This window comes from Pan troglodytes, chromosome 9 (genome assembly GCF_028858775.2).
Source record: "Pan troglodytes isolate AG18354 chromosome 9, NHGRI_mPanTro3-v2.0_pri, whole genome shotgun sequence".
NCBI classification, from domain to species: domain Eukaryota; kingdom Metazoa; phylum Chordata; class Mammalia; order Primates; family Hominidae; genus Pan; species Pan troglodytes.
Genome location: NC_072407.2, coordinates 74345502 through 74367345, shown reverse-complemented (window position 1 = coordinate 74367345; position 21844 = coordinate 74345502). Strand labels below are relative to the sequence as shown.

The window sequence follows — 21844 nt, the reverse complement described above, 5'->3', positions numbered from 1 at the left end:
TGCTTTAAAAGGAGCCCCTGTGCTGGCTGGCCCAGGTGCAGAGATGTCCTACCTGTCCCCATCCCATCCTTTATGAGAAGTGACACGACTCCTACTAGAAATTACTCAGTGGCCAATGTTTATGGCACACATTTTTCATTCTGTAAGCAAATATAGATCACTGACAGCACTTGTTTGAAGAGGCTAATCTCACTCTGTTCGTTCTTCCACTGTCTTCCTCTGTCACCTTCTCTCCTCTTGCCCCTCCTCTTCTCTCTCCCATTTCTTTCTTCCTATCCAAAGCAGAAGCTCTTCTCTTTGCCATTCTTCCCCTTCCAGAGGTCTCTCCCTAACCCTCCCTTCCACTGCGGCTCATATCTAGTGACAGAGCTCCCCTTGAGGCTAAGAAAGGACAGACCTTTCCACTGCTTCTTTGCAGCTCCCTTTCTGCCTCCGTTGTGGTTTAGCTCTGGGGGGAGGGGAGGATGCTGTCTGCCACTGGCTCCTCAGCCCTTGCAGAGCCCCTCAGTGCTGAGCGCCAGAGAAAGCAACTCAGTGGGGCTGGGCCAGGAAGGCTAGGCTAGGCGAACAAGTCCCTGAGCACTTTGTTCCTTCCTGAGCCCCCCAGTGCCGCCTGTCCCTCCTTCAGCGCACTGATGACACTCAGCCTGTGACCTCTTGTCTCCATGAGCTCCTGGAGAGGTGGAATTGTGCTGGACTCGAACTCTAGGTAGCACCTAATAATCTTAAAGACAGGAAGAGAAGTCTGCAAAAGAAACAGAAGAAATGGTCACAAGAGTGGGAAGAAAACCTGAAAAGTGGTTTTATAGAACTCAAAGGAGAGAGTGGCCAAGGTATCAGTTGCTACAGAACAGTCGTGAAATATAAAGAGGGAAACTATTCATTGGCTCTGCCAATCCTTCATCATCCTGCACACAGAGGCTTGCAGATATAAAGTGCCCAGTAAGTGCCAACAGAATGGAAAGAAAGGATGAGGCTCTGGCTGAGCCTCTAAGGACTTGCCCAGTAGTTAGGAAGACCACAGACACACTCCTTCCTAGGGAGGTTGCACTTTGTCCTGAAAGCAAAGGCCAACTGAAGGCTTTTTCATCAGGGGTATATTGTGGCTGCCGTCATGAGAGTAGAGAATTGGAGTTAGGAAAACCTGGGGGTGGTTTTTACTCCTAGTTCAAGCAAATAAAGCTAGCTTTGTGGCCTTGGGCTAGTTATTTCACTTTTCTGAGCCTGTAGCTTGGGGATTTTAATTCCCATCCCTCAGAAAGTACCGAGCACAGTGCCTGGCACAGAGTAAGTGCTCAATAAATACCAGTGTTACTATTATTACATCATGACTCCAATTATCTGCCCAGGAGACATGAAAACATACATCTACACAAAGACTTGTGTGTGAATGTTCATGGCACTGTTTATATAGTAGCCAAAAAGGGGAAATGGCTTAAATGTCGATCATCACCTGATAGAAAAACAAAATGTAGTATATCCACAGAATGGAGTATTATTCAGCCATGCTACCACATGGATGAACCTTGAAAACATTCTGGTAAGCCTGAAAAAGTCAGACACAAAAGGCCACATATTATACAACTCCATTCATAGGAAGTATCCAGAATAGGCAAATCCATAGACAGAAAGTAAACTAATGGTTGCTGGGGCTGGGGGTAGGGGGAGTGTCTGATAATAGGGAATCTCTTTTGGAAGAGGGTGAAAATGTTCTGGAATGGTATATTTTAAACCACTGAATTGTATACCTCCTTTGCTTTCCTTTTTCCTTTCCTTTTTCCTTTCCTTTCCATTATTTAGACAAGGCCTTGCTCTGTTGCCCAGACTGGAGTGCAGTGGCGTGATCCCAGCTCACTGCAGCCTCTGCCTCCTGGGTTCATGCAATTCTTGTGCTTCAGCCTTCCGAGTAGCTGGGATTACGGGCATGTGCCCCCACGCCTGGCTAATTTTTTTTTTTTTTTTTTTAGTAGAGATGGGGTTTCACCATGTTGGCCAGGCTGGTCTCGAACTCCTGGCCTCAAGTGATCCGCCCACCTCAGCCTCCCAAATTGCTGGGACTACAGGCATGAACCACTGTGCCCGGCCTTGAATTATATACTTTGAAAGGTTTAATTTTATGGTGTGTGAATTGTATCTTAATAAAAAACAATATATTTATCAATATTCTGCACTAAATTCCTGTTAGAAGATAGTACTGTGTAAAAAAACTTAGTTTTTTCTTATCAATAATAAAAGTTTCCTTCACCTGGATTGTATTTCCTATGGCCTGCCCCTTCCCCCTCCACCTCCCACATCGCTATAGAGCTTTAGCCACTTCCTCTGCCTCTCAGGCAGACAGCCACATGTAAATGCTTAATAAATGGTTACTGTTGTTCATAAGTTGATAGGGTCTTTTAAGAAGTAGAGACTGTGGCTGGGCATGGTGGCTCATGCCTATAATCCCAGCACTTTGGGAGACCAAGGTTGGAGGATCACCTGAGGTCAGGAGTTTGAGACCAGCCTGGCCAACATGATGAAACCCCATCTCTACTAAAAATGCAAAAATTAGCCAGGCATGGTGGCACATGCCTGTGATCCTAGCTACTCAGGAGGCTGAGGTGGAGAATAGCTTGATCCCAGGAGGTGGAGGTTGCAGTGAACAGAGATCACGCCACTGCACTCCAGCCTGGGCAACAGAGTGAGACCCTGTCTCAAAAAAAAAAAAAAAAAAAAAAAAAAAAACAGAAAAGAAAAGAAGAAGAAGTAGAGACTTGTGGCTGGGCGCAGTGGCCCAAGCCTGTAATCCCAGCAGTTTGGGAGGTCAAGGCAGGAGGATTGCTTGAGCCCAGGAATTCAAGACCAGCCTGGGCAACATAGTGAGACCCTGTCTCTTAAAATTTTTTTTTTTTTTTTTGAGACGGAGTCTCGCTCTGTCGCCCAGGCTGGAGTGCAGTGGCGCGATCTCTGCTCACTGCAAGCTCCGCCTCCCGGGTTCACACTATTTTCCTGCCTCGGCCTCCTGAGTAGCTGGGACTACAGGCACCTACCACCACGCCCGGCTAATGTTTTGTATTTTTTAGGAGAGATGGCGTTTCACCATGTTAGCCAGGATGGTCTCAATCTCCTGACCTCGTGATCCGCCTGCCTTGGCCTCCCAAAGTGCTGAGATTACAGGCATGAGCCACCACACCTGGCCAAAAAAAATTTTTTTGAATAAAAAAGTTTAATTAAAAATTTTTAATTAAAATTTTAATAAAAAAATTTTTAAAGTAGAGACTTGCAATAGGAATACTTCTGTATCATGATATAAATGTTTTCACATACTGGATTGAGAAATACTGGTTTTTACTGTACATCAACAGTGGCTGGACACCTACCCTGAGCCATGCCCTGTGCTAATTGGTTTCCCAGCCAGCCCATTCTATCCTATGGCAGGGACTGAGTCTTAACCTTCTTTACTTCAGACAGTACTTCCTGAGCAAGAGAGAAGCTCAAAAAATACTAGATAATTATTACCTTAATGTTCTGTGTAACACACATTTATTAAGCATCTGCTGTGTACAAAGCAGTTTTCTAATTATGTTTCTGTCTTCCTGCCCTTCCCTAAAGGGCAGGGCCAGATCTGATTCTTCTGCATCCTCAGGCCCCATTCATTCAGGGTCTGCCGACTTGAATGGAATGGATGGTTTTTGAAGAAGAGAGTGAGGTGCTTACACATGGGCTTTGGGAAGGCTGTGACAGCACAGAGTCAGAGTGACCTTTCCTCCATAACTGCCAAGGCTGGCACAAAGCAGACACTTGATACAGGCTTGTCAGCTGCCAGTACTTAGAGAGAAGGTAGATACATGGCCCCAAGCTAACCCCTTCTTCTTGTCATACTCAAAGTCTTTGTCCTTAAGTCACAGGAACTAATGATTGGAGGAAATACCCAGCCACATGCACTCACCCACCAACAGCCAGAGTGGCATAGACAGGTTGCTGGTGGTGCCCATGCCCTTCCAGGGGACTCAGCTGACTCAGACAGACAGGAAATGCCCAGAGGTCAGAGAGCATAAAAGGAGAGTAGCAGAAAACAGAAAGAAGGGGAACCATTTAATTGTTATTTGGGATATTCTCTGCCTTAGAAAGGAACCCTTTATATGGCTTCATGAATGAATGTTTATCTGTATGCTGATATGTTGGAAAATATGGACATTTTAATGAATACATGTATGAAATTGTGTGTTTACATGTATTTGTGCTGCGGTATATTAACCTGTGTATTTGTTTGGCATACTTTCTTAGCATGTTCAACTGTGTGTGTTTGTGTATAACACATCTACGTGTGTATAGTATGTTACCGAACATGTGTGCATGCACATGTAGGAGCCCCAGTACCATGTTTTTCCACCATTTGTAGGTGTCCATGGACATTCCCAACATAGAAATCAGAGCCTTAAGCCACCTCCAAGGGAAGGCTGAGGTCCCACTGATCGTTCATAGAGCCTCTGTTTATCCTTCTTCTCTTGCCAGGAGCCAACCCCCTGCAGAGGAATGAAATGGGACACACACCCTTGGATTATGCCCGAGAAGGGGAAGTGATGAAGCTTCTGAGGACTTCTGAAGCCAAGGTAAGTCTCAGGGAAGGGAGGAGGCCTGTGGGTACTCCATGCATCATTTAATCCTTCACTCATTAAATTATGTCAGGCTTTACACCAAAGGCCACTTCTCCTTAGGTGACTATTATCTGTTTAAATACAGATATTATCTGTATTATTATCTGTTGATTATTATCTGTTTAAATACAAATCCAGCCCCCAGTCTCACCAAGAATAGGAAGCTGCCCCTATCATGACCAGGGAGCGGCCTTGGCCACTTCTGGCTTCTGAGCATTACCTTTAAATTTGGTTTATGAAGTGATGGATCTCCCAGGTCCTTTTCAGAGGAGGGGGTTCTAGCCAGACAAAATCCTTAGCCCAAGCAAAGATTTTGGTCATATTTTTCCTAGGCCTCATGTGTTCTACAGTCTCATCAAACAATCTTTTCTTATCATCATTCTTTCTAGAACTATTCCTTCACCCCTCCCCTCCACACACACTCCAGAAAGCCTAGTATAGAATCTGAGCCAAAAAACCCTCCATTCTAATTCTGTTTTCCCAACCAAACTTTTGAACTCCTGAAAACAGGGCTAAGTCTTCCACCTCTCCCAGCCACAGAGCTGTAACTCAGGAACTACTGGACAGAATCCAAGAACTAGAATCACAAATCTGAGAGCTGGCAAGGACCTTAGAAATCAAGTCCAGTGATGGGAAATCTTACAAAAACATAAGCCAATAAATCAGAGGAAAATTGAGTTGTTCGAGTTGAAGGAGAGAGATGGACTAGAGCACTGCCCACGTGGCCTGCCCTTCACTCCTGGGGCAGCCTCTGAGGGGACTCTGCTGTTGCCACAAGTTTCAATCTCTGAAACCTAAATCAGCTGACTTATTTTACTCCTGGAGAAACTGGAGCCCAGGGCTGTGATGTGGCTTGCCTTTGGTCCCAGAGTGAGTTAGCCTCAAAACTGAACATAATAGGCTTGACTACAGGTCATGTGGTAGGTTCAGTGGCAGGACAGGGACTGGAAGACCTGGTTTTTGACTTTTGTGCCCTTTCCAGCCCCATGGAGTCTGTTATCCACAAATTGGCTGAAGTACCTTGAGATGATTCAGTGTGGCAGGTCCCACCTAGTGGCAAATATTCTCTGTCTTGAGTCCAAGCACTTAGCTCCCTGGACTGAGACTGAAGAGATGTGGGTTCTGATCCTAGCTTCACCACTCACTGCCCATGTGACCTTGGGCTACCACATCCCCTCATTAAAGCTCAGTCTTCTGTGATACGAAAACATTGTACTAAATGGTTTCTAATGTTCTAGGCAACATATGATTGTCTGTGGATCAGTCAGGATAAGCTAGATTATGCTATTGTAACAACCCCAAATTTCAGTGGTTTAAAACAAAACAAAATAAGATTTATTTTTGCCTTATGTTGCATGTTCCTTGTGGTTGTGGGTGAGGGGCAGACTCTGTTCATCCTAGGCACTTAGGGATCCCAGCAGGCAGAGCAGCCACCCACTGGAATGTTGCTAGTTGCTTGCCAGAGGGAAAAGGATGCTCTGAAGGGTCTTACATCTGCAGTTAAATGCTCAGCCTAGAAGGAGGATCCTTTTCTTCCACTCACTATTCATTGGCCAGAACTAATCCCATGTTTCAAACCAATCATAAGGGGGCCAAGAAGAGTAATCCTACCATGTGCCTAGAATGGGAGAGCTGGAAATATTTGGTAATCAACATGAACCATACAGAGTTTGCCTCCCTGGTATTTTTAGTAACTGTTTTGCAGTAGTTTCTTCTGGAGAAAGGAAGGAATTAGGAAGGGTGACTAGCTTTTCACAACCCATCCCCAGGGGCCCTTGTGACCAGAAAGAACTACTAAATTTCAGAGGGCAAATGCTTCTTTCCTTTTGTTCAGATTTTTCTGTCCTAGGAGCAGGTCAGGAGGTCAGGTCAGCTTCCTTAAGTGCCTTAAGGAAATCCCTCAGCACTGTTGTGCATAATCTTAGGGACTGCATGCTCATCATCAGCTCCCCTTTCAAGCCCAGTGGCTTTTGCCTGAGAGACCAGCCCTGGACTTGGCCAAGAGTGCCTGTAGCTTTTGAGCTTGTGTGACATAGAGCAGGTACTGGTCTGGCCACTGAAGCAAGAGAACAGGCCCCTTAGTGCCAGCGCTGGTGGAGGGGTTAGGCCCACTGAGGGACCCTTCACAAAATTTAGCTGCCCAAGGGAAGTGGCTTGAAGTTGGCCACATTATTACAGGGCTAATGTCCAGAGTGAACAAATGGCAGTTGCAATCCCCTGTGCCAGTCAGACCCTTCTGGAGCATGGAGGGCAATTACAGACACCATATTCGAAGTAGACATTGATCTCTTAGAATCTGTGCAGAAAAGGGCAGTAGGGTGGCAGGAGGAACTATGCCATGAGAGAAAGCTGATGGTAATAGGGCATCTGGCCAGAAGAGGAAGAGCATAGAAACAGCTCTGAGTGAGAGGGAGTGAGATTTATTCCATGGCAGAGCCAGAGTGGCTAGGCTTATTGGGCAGCAGCTTCAGGGAAGAGCCCCTAACACAGCTGTCCCACCATGGAGGGGCTGCCTTAGAGGCTAAGAAGACCACTTGGAGCCAGTCCAGGGATTCCCTAGCTCTCAGCTGGAAGACCATTTCATCCGTTGTCACTCTGTGCACTTGATCCCTTCATCCAGTCTGGACTTTCTCCATTCTGAATGTGTCCACTGAGCATCTCCACCTAATTGCTTTGCTGTCCCATCAGATTCTACCTATGTGAAGCACCCCTCAGCCCTCCCTGGATGCCAACGGCATTGGCTTTCTCTCAGTTGTTCAGCATCTACTTGGTCACCCATTCATTCTGTTCTGCATTTTTCCTCCAAACTGCAAAAAGCTTCCTCTTCAAAATTGTGAGGCAGGCTTTTGTGGGAAGAACACCATTTTAGACCTGGTTTCTTCTCCCTCTGCCAGTAAGTAAGAAGCAGCTGCCTCTGAGTTCAGGCCCTGCATGTGTAACATAATGACTCAGGCCTGGAGGCTGCTGAAGCTCCAGCCTGGGCCCCATCTCCTGGCTCTTTGTCTAGACATGGGTTGCTGTCACTCTGATCTTATCTGGCTCCCCTTCTCTCTGCTCAGCATCCCCCTGCCACCCTGCTCAGCCTCCTCCACCTCCACCTACCACTCTGTAGTCAAATTATGCTCATAGAAAACTTGTATTAAAGTTGTATGTCCCATTATAGAAGTTTTAGAGATACAGAAAAGTAAAATGAAGAGAAATAAATAATATAGTACATATTTATGAATGACATCTATGTGCCAGGTTCTGGGCTAGATGGGAAGAAGACTGATGAGTAAAACACTCAAGGAGCTACAGTCTGATAGGGAGACAAGCAAGTAAACCATGACACCACTGAGTCATCAGTGGTATGACTTATCAAGGAAGACTTCCTGGAAGAGATGACAACTGAGCTGAATTTAATTCAAAGACTCTAGCCCTCCTACCAAGACATAACCACTATTAATATTTTTAATTAATTATAACAATGATAGATACTGTTTTTATCAAATGCATCTAGGTAGTGTGCCAGGTGCTCAAATACATATTTTTCTAACCCTGTAGCAAATCTGTGAAGTAGTTCTTGTTACCCCTGTTTCAGATGGGAAAACTAAAGCTGCAGGAAAGCAAGCAGATGATTTACAGAAAACCAAGTTGTTATAAGTGACTATTAGGAATTGAACAATAGGTTTCCTCTTATGATACTGTATTAGCCTTCTCTGGATCATATCTATGTATAGTTATATAGATGGCCTTTTTTGTAAAAAATGTGGTTGACAGTCCACCATATATACCAGGAGTCTCAAACTGGCAGCCGCATTTTATATAGCCACCCAGAGTTCTCCAAAAATGTGAAGGTAATGCCTTGGGGATTGGGAGTGTGCACTGTCCAGCCACGGGGCCCCCCATTCCCTCTTATATTATGTCCTCGATTATCAGACACTTTTGTTTCCTACTTGGCCCTGAAGGAGTTACAATCCTATTCTATATTTGGAATTTGGTTTTTATTCACTTAATATTATTGGTGATTTTTCCATTTAAAATTATCCATAAGCCTAATTTTTTATTTAATTCTGCCCTTTAAAATGCATCATTTACCCTAGAATCTCTGTCACCTTAAGTGGTCTGAATGATGTGTCCCTCACTGTTGGCTTCCTCAGTTCTCTCAGCATTCTCTGCGCCGAAGCCTCCTTAGGCCCCCTGAGAATATCCAGAGGTGATGAGGCCCAGCCCCTGTCCCTGAGTTTGCCATCTGGCTGGGGGAGAGGCAGGCACTCTTAGCTCTGATACCTGCAGACTGATTTGTCTTAGGAGGGTTCGCAGAGTTGGTAGAGTCTCCAAGAAAGCGTGGATCACCTCCTGGCAGAGAGAGCAGGGCAGGCTTCAAAGAGGAGGTAGCCTGTAATCTCACCTTGAAGGATTTCAATAGATGGAGAGTTTAATACTTAAAGCCAGGACCATTTTCATGTCTTAACTAAGAGATGAAGGAGAGGTAGAAATATATCTCTGTTGACATGATAGCAGATAAAACAAAAATATGTGGAGCTATCCCATGATGAATATTCAGCTGAGGGGAACGTGCTCGTGCCAGCCTGCATCTCCACTCCCAATCCTCACTGCACCGAGACTCACGAGGAATTTATTGCTCATTTTAATCACACCCAAAGAATGCATCGGCAGGAATATTAGGCAGATAGGCCTATCCTATATATTTTATTTGCATATCCCAGTGACAGGATCACAAGCACATTTCCTATCTATATTTTTTCATTTGCTTCAGGGGTAGCTGGGGATGTGATGCTCCCCTGGGCCCGCATTCCAGGCTGAGAGCCTGGGTGCTCCTCTCAGAGCTGAGTGCAGCCCTGCAGGAGGAGAGAGGGGGAGCACACAGGAGGGTAGGAGGATTATGTTCTTCCTCCCCTTGGCCTCAATCAACCCATTCTCTGCTTTGCCTCTCATTACAGGTGCCAGCTTGCCATGTGCCTGGCTCTGTACTTGGCCCTGTGGCTTACTATGGTATGGGCCAGATACAGTGCTAAGTGCTTTTTAGGGACCAACTTTCTCTTTCCCTTTTTTAAACTTTTATTTATTTTTATTTTTTTCTTTTTTTTTGAGATGGAGTCTTGCTGTGTCGCCCAGGCTCGAGTGCAGGGCACGGTCTCAGCTCACTGCAACCTCTGCCTTCCAGATTCAAGCGATTCTCCTGCCTCAGCCTCCCCAGTAGCTGGAATTACAGGGGCCACACCACAACTGGCTAATTTTTGTATTTTTAGTAGAGACGGGGTTTCACCATGTTGGCCAGGCTGGTCTCAAACTCCTGGCCTCAAGTGATGCACCCACCTCGGCCTCCCAAAGTGCTGGGATTATAGGCATGAGCCACCATGCCTGGCCTTTTTTTTAACTTTTAAAAGCTTTTTATTGAAATATACTTGTATAAGATACACATATCAGGAATGTACAGATCACTGTATTTTCACATACAAGACACACCTTATTAAGAAACAGACTATTAGAAGCACCCCAAAAGCCTGCCTCAGACTCCCTTCCAGACTCATCCCCCAAGGGTAGGCATTATCCTGATATTTTTAACTTTTATTTTTGCATAATTTTAGAGATAGTACAATTAATTCCTATAAATCCTTCATCTAGATTCCCAACTATTAACATCTTATCATACTTGCTTTATTATTTATGTACATAAATAATACATATAAGGATATATATATAATTTTTTTCTCAATGATTTGAGAATAAGTTTACACATGATGCTCCTTTACCCCTAAATATTTGTATGTATTTCCTAAAAAAAGATGACATTTTCTTACAGAACCTCAGTATAATCATCAAAATCAGGGCATTAATATTGATATTAACTAATCTACAGATGTTATTCCTATCTCACAAGTTGTCCTAATAATTCTCCTTACAAGAAAAGACAGTTTCAAAATCCAAGTTGCATTCGGTTGTCATGTCTCTTTAACATTCTTTAATCTGGAATGGTCCAAACGTTATAATGTGGAAATCAAAAAGAAAAATAAAACATAATAATTTGGAATGGTTCCTCAGTCTTTCCTTGACTTTTACGACCTTGACTTTTTTTTTTTTTTTTTGAGATGGAGTCTCGCTCTGTCACCAGGCTGGAGTGCAGTGGTGTGATCTCAGTTAACTGCAACCTCCGCCTCCTGGGTTCAAGCAATTCTCCTGCCTCAGCCTCCAGAGTAGCTGGAACTACAGGTACCCACCACCACGCCCAGCTAATTTTTGTATTTTTAGTAAAGACGAGGTTTCACCATGTTGGCTAGGATGGTCTCGATCTCTTGACCTCATGATCTGCCCGCCTCGGCCTCCCAAAGTGCTGGGATTACAGGCATGAGCCACCACACCCAGCCGACCTTGACATTTTAACAAGGGCAGGTTGGTTATTTTGTAAAATGTCCCTCAATTTGGGTTTATCTGCTGTTTCATTGTGATTAAACTCAGATTATGCATTTCTGGCAAGAACACCCTGTGGGATTTATTTTCAATAAATGTATCAAGTTGCCCTTTACTAGAAGCATTAATACTTCTAACAGATAGAAAGTTTCTGTTTTAAGTCTCATCTTCCTAAACAGACTGAACTCCCTGAAGGCAAGTCTTTCCTTATCTCCAGGTGGACGGTGCAGGCTTTGGAATCAGACTGCAAGGGTTACTGTTCTGTCTCCATACTCGCTGCCAGTAGAACCTTGCTTGAATGTACTTAATCTCTGTACAATGGGGATGATGATACTATCAACTTCATAGGGCTATGAGGATTAAAACACCCAGTCCCAAATCAGTGAGTGCTAAAATTAATGAGTTGAAGTTTGAGGAGTAACAGGATATTTACACAGTGTCAGAGTCTCTCCCCACAAGATACTTTTTAATTACAAAGGGAAAAAAAATAGTGAAGAAACCTGGCAGCCGCCACCTTAACCTAGTGATCGAAGTTAAGACTACCAGTTATGAGATAAATCAACATCACACGTCTCTGATATGATGCCTGTAGTAGCCTGTATTTATAGCGCCCTTACCAAGCTTCTCCCATCCTTCTTTCTCCTCTCCTCCAAATAGAATATATACATATCAAGTATTTTTCCTTCTCTAGTTTACTCCACTGGCTAGCCTTTCACAAGGCTGGGCACATGGCTCATGTCTTTAAAATTTAGTCAGTCATTGCCGGGCGCAGTGGCTTACGCCTGTAATCCCAGCACTTTGGGAGGCCAAGACGGGTGGATCACCTGAGGTCAGGAGTTCCACCTGAGACGAGCACAAACTCATTTTCTCACTTTAGCCACTCTTTGCCCCTCAACCTTCTCTCATCAGTCTTGTCTCTGATCCACCTAGCTATTTGCAGAGGAGTGACATGATCAGATTTACATGTTTAAAATATTGGCTTTAGCAGCAAAAGGAGGATGGACTGGAAGAGAGGAGAATGGAATCTGGGATGCCGACCTAGTGATTACCAAGTGTGAAGGGGCTGACACCTGCTTTGTGTTCGGCCTTCCTCTACAGGGATGTGTCCTTTGTGGACTAGTTTAAGAGACTTTCAAATTCCTTGTGTGCCTCTCTCATCTCCCAGTCTTGTGTTCCCATCTGCTCTGCATCCCCTAGACTTCTTTGTTGGCACTCCTGGGCTCCTCTTTTATCATTCCCCTCCACCAGGCTTTCTCCATCGTCATCCCCACCCCCACCATCTCATCTGTTACCCCCTTGTTCCCTTTGTTGACCTCCCTTCCCAGGCCTCTATGTCATACCATTTCAGGACATGGTAGAAGCCCTGACTGTGATATGAGTCACCATCTGAGTCAGGGATTCAGGAGTATGGGGCATACCCAAGTTTATCTATGAGTAGCAGGTGGACTCTATAGGCCTGACCTCCCCTTGAGAGGCAAACTGCAGCTTGGCCTCTCTTCTCTTCCCCCTCCATACCTACCTTCCCATTCTTGCCCAGGGTCTTGTTCTGCCTACTCCAGCTGCCCCCTCAGTGAACACACTGGCAGATTCACTGTCAGACCTCTGCCCTGAGGGATGCCCAACAGTTGGGATGCCTGCCATATCCCTTCTGTAACCCTCCCCCGCAGAGCCACTCAGCCCAGCCACCCACCTCTAAGCAAAGCGAGCCCAGCTAGGCTTCGCCTCGGCCTCCCAGCCCTTTCCTGTAAATGCACTCACAGCCAGGAGGGGTGCCATATTAAATCAAGACTGATGGAAACCAGTGACTGCGATTACCCAGCCAAGATGCAGCATGGGAAGCTGGTCGCTGATGGCTCCAGGTGAGGGCTTCTGAAGCTAATTGTGTGTGGCTTTTATTAAGAAGATGCTCACTCCCCGACTCCTGCTCTCCTGGGTGGCTCCTTTACGGTGCCTCTCAGCTCAGTGCCCTCTGCTTCTGCAGGCTGAATTCCTGCCTTCTCTTCTTCTCTAGTGGATCCCTATCAGAGCAGAGCCTTGAACTCGTCTTGTAGCCTTCCTCCCCATCTCCTCAAAGACAGGAACAATAGTATTTATAGAGCCCTTACCAAGCTCCTCCCATCCTTCTTTCTCCTCTTCTCCAAATAGAATATATATATATATCTCAAGTATTTTTCCTTCTCTAGTTTACTCCACTGGCTAGCCTTTCACAAGGCTGGGCACAAGTCAATCATTGCCGGGAGCGGTGGCTCACGCCTGTAATCCCAGCACTTTGGGAGGCCAAGACGAGTGGATCACCTGAGGTCAGGAGTTCAAGACCAGCCTGGCCAACATGGTGAAACCCCATCTCTACTAAAAATATAAAAACTAGCTGGGCGTGGTGGTGGGTGCCTATAATCCCAGCTACTTGGGAGGCTGAGGCAGGAGAATTGCTTGAACCCAGGAGACGGAGGTTGCAGTGAGCCGACACAGTGCCATTGTACTCAGCCTCAGCGACAGAGTGAGACTCTGTCTCAAAAAATATATATATATAAAATAAAAGAAGTCAGTCATTCATTTCATATGTTTTTTTAGCACAAACTCTGTGCTAAGCATTGTGAAAAGAGCATGAAGCAGTAATCTTCTGCCTGCCTGGCTTAATCTCAGTGTCCTTTACATTTTTATCAAGAAGTCTGATCCGTTTTCTGAGGTTTTAGTGAATTGGCATAGATATCTGGGACTCCAGGCTGGGGAGAATCAGAATGTACTGAGATTTAGGCCATGGTTTGAATCTTTCCCAAGACCATCTAGAAAGCTCCTGGAAAACTAACCAGTTCACGGTATAACTCTCCCCACCCCACCTGTCACCTCCATAGAAGTCAAGGAGCCCTTTCCTTTGCCCAAGAAATAAACAGGAATACCAAACAACCTAAAACCATGACACTGAAGAAGAGTTACAGGAAGTAGAAGTGTTTCCCCAGAGAAGACTCAGGGAGGCCACACTGGTCATACCCAAATCAACAAAGTGGAAAGAAAAGTTATGTTAGACTTTGCCTGTGGCAAAGGGAAAAGATACGTTCTGTGAGGCCCCACAGACCAATGGATGGAAGGTACCCAGAGGTGGAATTCTCTATCACGTAAGGAAAACTGACAGCAAAGATGAGCCGCCTCAGGCAGTGGAGGCACCTCTAGAGCCGGGTGAGTGTTGAGACTGCACACTGCAGACCTAGGGTTCCTAGAGATGGAGCCTCGAGAGCCGCCTCTGGGGCAGTGGTAGCAACCAAGTGGACTTGGCTCATGGCTTCTGCTTGAGCCAGGGTAACTCTTCTTATTATCTGTGGAATTCCACCCACAATTAAATTAGTTAAAGGATTCCAGTACCAAAAACAAAAAGGCACTAGATTAGACAGTCTGTTATCAAAATGCAGTGAAGGAGAAGAGGAGTCACATTTATCAAAGGTTTAATAAGGGTTAGGTAGAAGGTAGCCATTTTGGTCACTCAGACTACCTCTTAATGCTATGTGCCAGAGACTCTGCTAAGAACTTATATATTAATGCATTATCTCATTTAATCCTCACCTTGTGGCATTCCACAAGGATCCTACAGGCTAAAACTATGAATACTATCCTGCGTTTTAATGAGGAAAACTAAGATTCTGGGAGCTTAACTTCCCCAAGGTCACCTAGCTAGGAAGTAGATGAAGTTGAGGGGTGAACTCAGGTCTGTGTGGAGCAAAGCATATTTTTGTACACAACTTGCCTCACTGTGAGCCAAAAGAAGAGCCAAACCTCAGATGGAGACAGCTGAAAGAATTAAAGCAGATGCTGTGTATAAGGTGCTGAGTACAGTGCCTGGCATACAGCAGCCATTCCACAAACGGTAGTCACCTTTATTCAGTTAGTAACACAAATTGACGCCTGCTGTGAGCCAGGCCCTTTGCTAGGCACTGGAACTATAGAGAGAAATAAACATGGTCTTGTAACCAGTGACCTCATGGTCCAGGAAGGAGAGACAAACAGGAAGTTATTTAAGTGTACCAGAGGTCCCAGGGCCTGGGGTAGGCACAAAGCCTTACAACAGACTCCCTAGACAGTACCACATTGGAGGTTGGTGGGAAGAGAGAAGACCTTTGTAGTAGGGTAATAGTGTCAGCAAAGGCCCAGAGGCAGGCATACTCTGGAACTCATCACTGAAGGGAAGTGAGGAAACTGACCCAACAAACCCTTGCAAGCCAGCTTCCGTCCCTTCAGGCTCCTTCCATGGCCTGCCCGACTGCAAGTCAGCACTGTCCCAGCCAGTATGTATGCATCTCACCATCAGAGCCTCCAGCCCAGTGGACCTAAGTGCTGAGCGGGGCTGGGTGGGCAGGGAGGAGGAAAAAGCAGATCTATGGCTGAAGTCGGCAGAGCCAAGTGATGTATGTGGCGCCTGAGGGAGCTGCACAGTGACACTCTGGATTCCAACCGGCAAGTGTCACTCCACTGGGATTGGCGCCGAATTATTGCTCCATATGAAACCCCAGGACTGATGGGAGCTTTCAGTTATAGACTGATAGCAACAGCCAAAATTGGATTGTTTGCTATTTATTTTTTTTAACTTCTGTCAAGGTCACTACTGTAACAGGAAAACACTGCCCAAGCAGTAGGTATTTTTTATCCACTCTGCCCGCAAGAGCAATCTGCAACCACAACTTTTGTGACAAGGCCTGACTTTGACAGCTCTCTTTCCAGAAAGATGTTAGTGTTACAGGCTTGGGGGAAAGGAGCCTCCTGAAGACCTGGTCATTCCTTTCCATTTCAAGATCTGCTTCCTTCCCCTCCAGTTCCCAACCTCCACAAATACTCTACCATCAGGTCCTGCCCTCACCCCTCCTTGCCTGTTCTCCAGACAGTCCCAGGGCTCCCTCCTGGCCCAGTCTTCCTCCAGCTTCTTCAAGCCTCCTGTTCCCCAGAAAGCCCCCCAACAGATGTTCCACACTTATGTGTCTTTCCTTTCTCTACTCCTACACCACCCCATCTAGCTGTTAATTCTCTCCTCTTTGTATCTGTCATTTTTGCAAACACTCACCAGATGCCCCACTATGCCAGGACCCATGCTAGAAATAGCAGTGAGTCAAAGATAGGGCCTGTCTTTGGGGAGCTCATAATTGATTTAGAGGACAGACTTACATTCACCAAACTTGTTTTCAAGTAGGTTTTTGTGTTTTTAGTGAAAGATACAGTGCTAGAGATAAACATTCATGCTTTGGACCCTTGAGGAAAATGGTTGCGAAGTATTTGTGTGCAGGCCATTCCTCATCTCCTGACTTTGAGCTGCCTGAGGGCAAGCCCGGGTCTCCTCTTCTGTGCGGGCAACCAAGCTTAGGCTTCTCCTGCTGCCTTTTGTGAAGTGGATGAAGCCCAGGGCCAGACATGCCAGACCCTCAGCATCAACTAGAACCTCCCAGGCAACGGGGCACAGTCCTCCTTCCTCTGCCCCACCCTTTCATCATGGCCGTGCACAAGGCTGGGCATGCAAGAACTGCTGAATAATTATGTTTAATTGAAATGCAGCATAATTGAAATGGAGGGTGTTCATAGCTCTCTTTTGAACAAAACGTTTTTCAAGAGGAAAGAGAAAGGAATTTATACTTATTAAGCACTTATTCCATGCCAAGCATGATGCTAGGCCTGTTACATACATCATCATATTAATATTTAATCCCCAATTTGCTGATGAGAAAACTGAGGTGAAATAACTTGCTCCAGGTGATAAGCACATCTCATAAGTGATAAAGCTGGGCTTGGACCCAGGTCTTCTGTCAGACTCCAGAGCCACGGTTAATCTGCTAGTAGTACTTACTCTACCAGCAGAGTGAGCCAAGACCCCTGAGCGGCAGCCACCTGAGTGGAGAGTGGAAAGGGCTGGACCAGCCTCCAGTGACCATGAACCACAGCTATGAAGCAGAACCCCTGGAGACCCAGACCTGTGTTTTCCCCGAGTTGGGGGATAGAGTGAAGCTATGGTGCTATGGGCCCGGCAGCCCTCAACCATTCGCCCTCTCTCCCCACAGTACCAAGAGAAGCAGCGGAAGCGTGAGGCTGAGGAGCGGCGCCGCTTCCCCCTGGAGCAGCGACTAAAGGAGCACATCATTGGCCAGGAGAGCGCCATCGCCACAGTGGGTGCTGGTGAGTGTGTGGGACACCAGAAAGGGCAGAGTGGTGCCCTTTGAGGGGTACATCCTGTCGTCACCAAACTGGATAGGCGCTGTTAATAATATTAAAAATTAGCATTTGTTGAGTACTATCTACATGCCAGACATTGTTATAAGCTCTCTGCATGTCATGTGTCATTTAATCCTCATGGCAATCCTCTGAGGTTGGTACTGCTAAATCCCATTTTACTGCTGAGGAAGCCAAGACACAGAATACCTAAATCACTTGCTCGAGGCTGCTTTCCTATGCATAGAATTTAACTCTGACCGTCATCTGGTCTGCTACCCTCAACTCCATTTTTCAAGTGGGAGAATTGAGACCCAGAGAGGGATGGGAGCTTGTCTGTCACTAGCAATGTAGCAGCTGAGCCAGAACTTATGTCCCCATCTGTCAACTTGGGACTCTTCTGTCACTTCCAGATAGTTTGTCAGCAGCTGGCCTAATTTTATAGAAAATATCCTGAGCAACTTTTGAGTGTCTTCTCCACCCATGAAGCTCTTATTTCCATACTTTGATCCCTGGGAGCCAGACTGCCCTCTGGTGTAATCCCTAATGTAATGGCCCTCCTGCCTGTGCAGACCCAACGAGCAGATAATTAAAACTAAGGTTCTGCTGAATACAGTGGCCTCATCTTTGTTCTCCGACTCTGGAGCACCACTCCTTGGGCTTGATTTCAGATAGATGAGGCAAGGGAAGAGGAACCCCAGGCCAGGCCAAGACAAAGGTGTATCCCCCAACACAGTGGTTCTCAAAGCATGGTCTCTGGACCAGCGGCATCACTATCTTCTGGGAACCTGTTAAAAATCAGATCTCAGGCTTATTCCACACCTGTGGAATCAAAAATTCTGGGATCTGTATGTTAACAGGCCCTTCAGGTGATTCTGACAGTCAGCTGAAGTTTAAAATACCACTGCCCCAGGAAGGCCCTACCTAGTCGTGTGGTATGCCTGGATTGAGGGGTTGGTGCTTTTTAACCTCCATTTGTAAGGAAGTTACTGCATCCACCTTGCTGAGAAGCCCTGCAGCTGGGGATCACAATGATAATGTTCAGAGCCATGCCCAGTCCTTGTGACCAGCTCCCAGAGGCTTCTAAACCCAAGCATGAGGGAATAAGGCAGCCCGGTGGTTGCAACTGCCAGCCCAGCTGAAGCATGAAGCACTCTCTGGGTCAGAACTTATGGTAGGCAAGCAGCACCCAACACCTCGGGACCTCAAACTGAAGCAGGTCCAGGAGAGTGAGGCAGATCTAGAGGCTAGGCCAGGCCTCCCTGAGTTCTCCAAGCTAGTGTCACATGTGTGGTAGGGACTGGCTGGATGGAGCCTGGCACCCCATGGGTACCATGAGGATGGGCAGCCAGAGAAGTGCCGCAGAATGAATTGATTTGATAAATGGCCATTTATTACCCTCACGAATTGGCTGAAACCAATTTCGGTCACATCAACCCCTGGTAAGTGCTGGGATATTGATTTGTGCAAAGTAATACAGTGAATTTATCAGTGTGATCCCCAGCTGCAGGGCCTCTAGCAAGGCTGGCGCACAGTTACCACCTTACAAACGGAGGAGATAAAGCGTCAGCCTCACAGCTCAGGCCCCCATGGTCTCTCTGGTCTAGGGCCACTGGAGCCAAACCAGGACAACCTGCAAGCCAGAGCCTTGGCATTGAAAGTGAGGCTCTCCTTCCAGAATCCAGAGCTGCTCTCGATCCTGAGGAAGGGAGGCTGCCTGCCCTGTTGGGCAGACTTCCTGGGAGCTCAGCACCTCTAAGCCCCACCATGCTCCTCAGAAAGGCAACCAGCTATCTATTCAGCACATACAGAACCAGACTCCTCCCCCTCCCCAGCCTGCTCATCTCCTGTGTTCTGATCTGTGTAGAGACCACATTCACTGGTCTCTTAAATAGAAACTCAGATGCTTCCTTGGCCCCTCCCTCCCCCTCACCCCTTACAGCCGATGAAGGATCAAACACCTGGCCTTTCCACTCTCTTCCTAATACCACTGCCCTAACTCAGGGTGTCCACGTCTCCTATCTGAACCAGGCAGCTCCTTCACTGGTGTCCCTGCCTCCCTTCCTTCCCCTAGAATCAGTTCTCACCAGCTGGAGTGATCTTTGCAAAACACGTATCTAACAGTGCCACTCCCGTTTAAAACCTTTGCATGTTCCTTGCTGCCCTAACCTGGCATGCAGGCCTGCTCCTGCTGCTCCCTGCTTTGTGCTGCATGCACCAGCCACAATGGCCTGCCTCTGCCTGTCTGCACATACTCTGTTGATTTCCTGCCTGCATTTGTCTGCCACCCTCTCTGCTTGCAATCCTTCCCTTCTGGCCCTTCCCCCACCCCACCCCAGCCCATTGCCCACACACTGGCTGGTTTTTACTTAGCCTAACTCAGTTCAGGAGCAATTGACTGCAGGCTGCTTGAGGGGAGATAACATGACTTAATCGTTTTTGTGCTCCCAATTCCTGGCACAGCACCCTGCTCAAAGTAGATGCTTAGTGCAGTTTGTTAAATTAAAGAATTTGGTCTGGCCCCTTGTCCATCTCTAGGGAATAGCCCCAGAGCCCAGGCCCTCATGGGCTCTAGGATGTACCCTGAGGTAAAACAGAGAAGCTGCAACACCTGCTCTCTAGTAGCCCACAGCATACTGGGAATACAACTATAGAATAGCTTATTACAGCCATACTCCTTGACCTTTGACCCCTGGGGTGGGCAGGCTATTCCCCAGACCTGCTCTAAGAAGCCTCTCCTGGGCAGCAGGTCAGCCTGCACATACCCGGCAGCTTTCTCGGAGCTCCTTCTGACCAGGAACCTGTCCCGAGCTTCCGTCCACCTGGTCCCGGTTGACCCTCTGAAGCCACATGCTCCCCTGGGGAAGCTCTGCCACCTCATGTGTTTGGCTCTGCCAGAGTATGACGCATATTCCATATTACAGAAGGATTGCGTATGGCCACCACGGCACACAACCAGATCTCATGCTTCACTTCCCTCTTTGACCAGCCCAAAAACATAATCTTCCCAAGCTTTGCACCTTTCTGGACTCTCCCTTTGAATCCTCATCTGAGAAATACATCCAGGTCATCCCTGGGTTGTGGAGTTGTAGTGATTAACTTACAAAACTGCTTGCAGTTCCACCCCACATCATGTTACTTCTGAAGTCATTTGCTGTGCTTTCTTGTTGCTGGACTGCCCTGCCCTTCCACGTTGCCTGCTGAGACATTCAAGACCTAGGCCCTTTACTATACATTTAAAGCAACTGAAAGAGTATAATTGGAATGTTTGTAACACAAAGAAATAATAAATGCTTGAGGTGAAGGATGCCTCATTTACCTTGATGTAATTATTATGGATTGTATGCCTATATCGAAATATCTCATGTACCCCACAAATACCCATTTAAAAAAGAAAAGACCTAGGCCTTCTGCAGGTTGCCCTCCTCAGTCCTCCTGGATTCAGGGCTCGTTCCCTGGGATTCCTAGGAATACCTTTATCACATGTTATCTACTATGTTTGTATGTCTTTCTCCCTCCAAAAGTCCAGAGCTACTGCACACCAGCTCTCTTTCTGTAAGGTTGGGCACACAGGTGTATAAAAAGTTGTTGAACTCAGTGAATGAAGCCTGAGCCCACGCACAATGTTAGGTCTTGTAAGAAGCTACTACTTGCATTTTTAAGTTGTTAACCACTTGGCAGCAATAGTTTGCCTGCAGAAAGAATAATCCTTACTAAGGACTAAGAAGAGAGCTCTTTCATGATCCACCAAACCCAAGGCATCAGTATCCACTCAGTAGGCACCTGTCGAGTACTTACCATGTTCCTTGAACCTACAAGCAGTTGTCAGGCAATTGCTGATAAACATTTGTATGACTCTCAACCATGAGAGTCCCTCTGAAGGACTGGTTCCCACTAGGAGATGCCACAGACATGTGACAAACATGTTCCAGATTAGGTTATAAAAAACCTCCCACACTATATCCCTGGCACCTATCAAGAAAGGTAAGTCAGCCCACCCAGACTGCCCTAGAACCTTGAGCTGGACAGAAACAAAGGCCTGGGGTGGAAGGAGGAGGCCGCTCTTGCCTTTTTGGTTGTACACACACTGGGGCCTTCTTCCTGGAATGTCCCATCATACCTGCAAGTGGCTGGCAATCTCCCTCTCACCCTTCAAGCACAAATGTCAGGCCAGCACAAATGGCTCTTCCCATACTTCCCTCTGTGCACCCATCCCGTTTGGAGCCCACAGTTTTCATAGCAGCCTTTACCTCTATGGCACGCACCTTTTTTGAGGCCTCTTTGTGAGGGCCCCCGCACCTAGCACAGAGCTTTTGTGCTAAACAAATGCATAAGGCTTCTTGGAGAAGGATTTAGAAGAAAGTGGAAGACTTCTTCACGCAAGAGTGGTAGTAACTACCTGGGGCACTAAGAGACTCAAGTCTAGGCCTTACTCTTCTCTTCTCTGTAAAATGAGTTGAAGTACCTGTTCTTTCTCCCTTGCGATTTGAGAAAGACCAATAATTCATTTAGTCAGCAAGTATTAAACCAGTGTTGGGCTAGTCTCAGGGGTCCTCAGAAAATAGGGCACCCAGGACACCCAGCACCTGCTCCCATGGAATATGGTCAGATTGGGGGCACAC

At 46.5% G+C, this 21844-nt stretch overlaps 1 protein-coding gene across 4 annotated transcripts in view; it reads left to right on the top strand.

Annotated features, from left to right (window-relative positions):
• The window catches only part of CLPB (ClpB family mitochondrial disaggregase), a 144952-nt gene that overhangs the window by 104005 nt on the left and 19103 nt on the right, over nt 1-21844 (top strand). For all 4 annotated transcript variants that reach the window (XM_003951966.6, XM_001174710.7, XM_016921539.4 and 1 more), the window contains 2 exons: nt 4492-4589; nt 17075-17189. In XM_003951966.6, coding sequence (XP_003952015.1) covers nt 4492-4589; nt 17075-17189 — 213 coding nt within the window. The remainder of the gene's footprint in view (nt 1-4491; nt 4590-17074; nt 17190-21844) is intronic.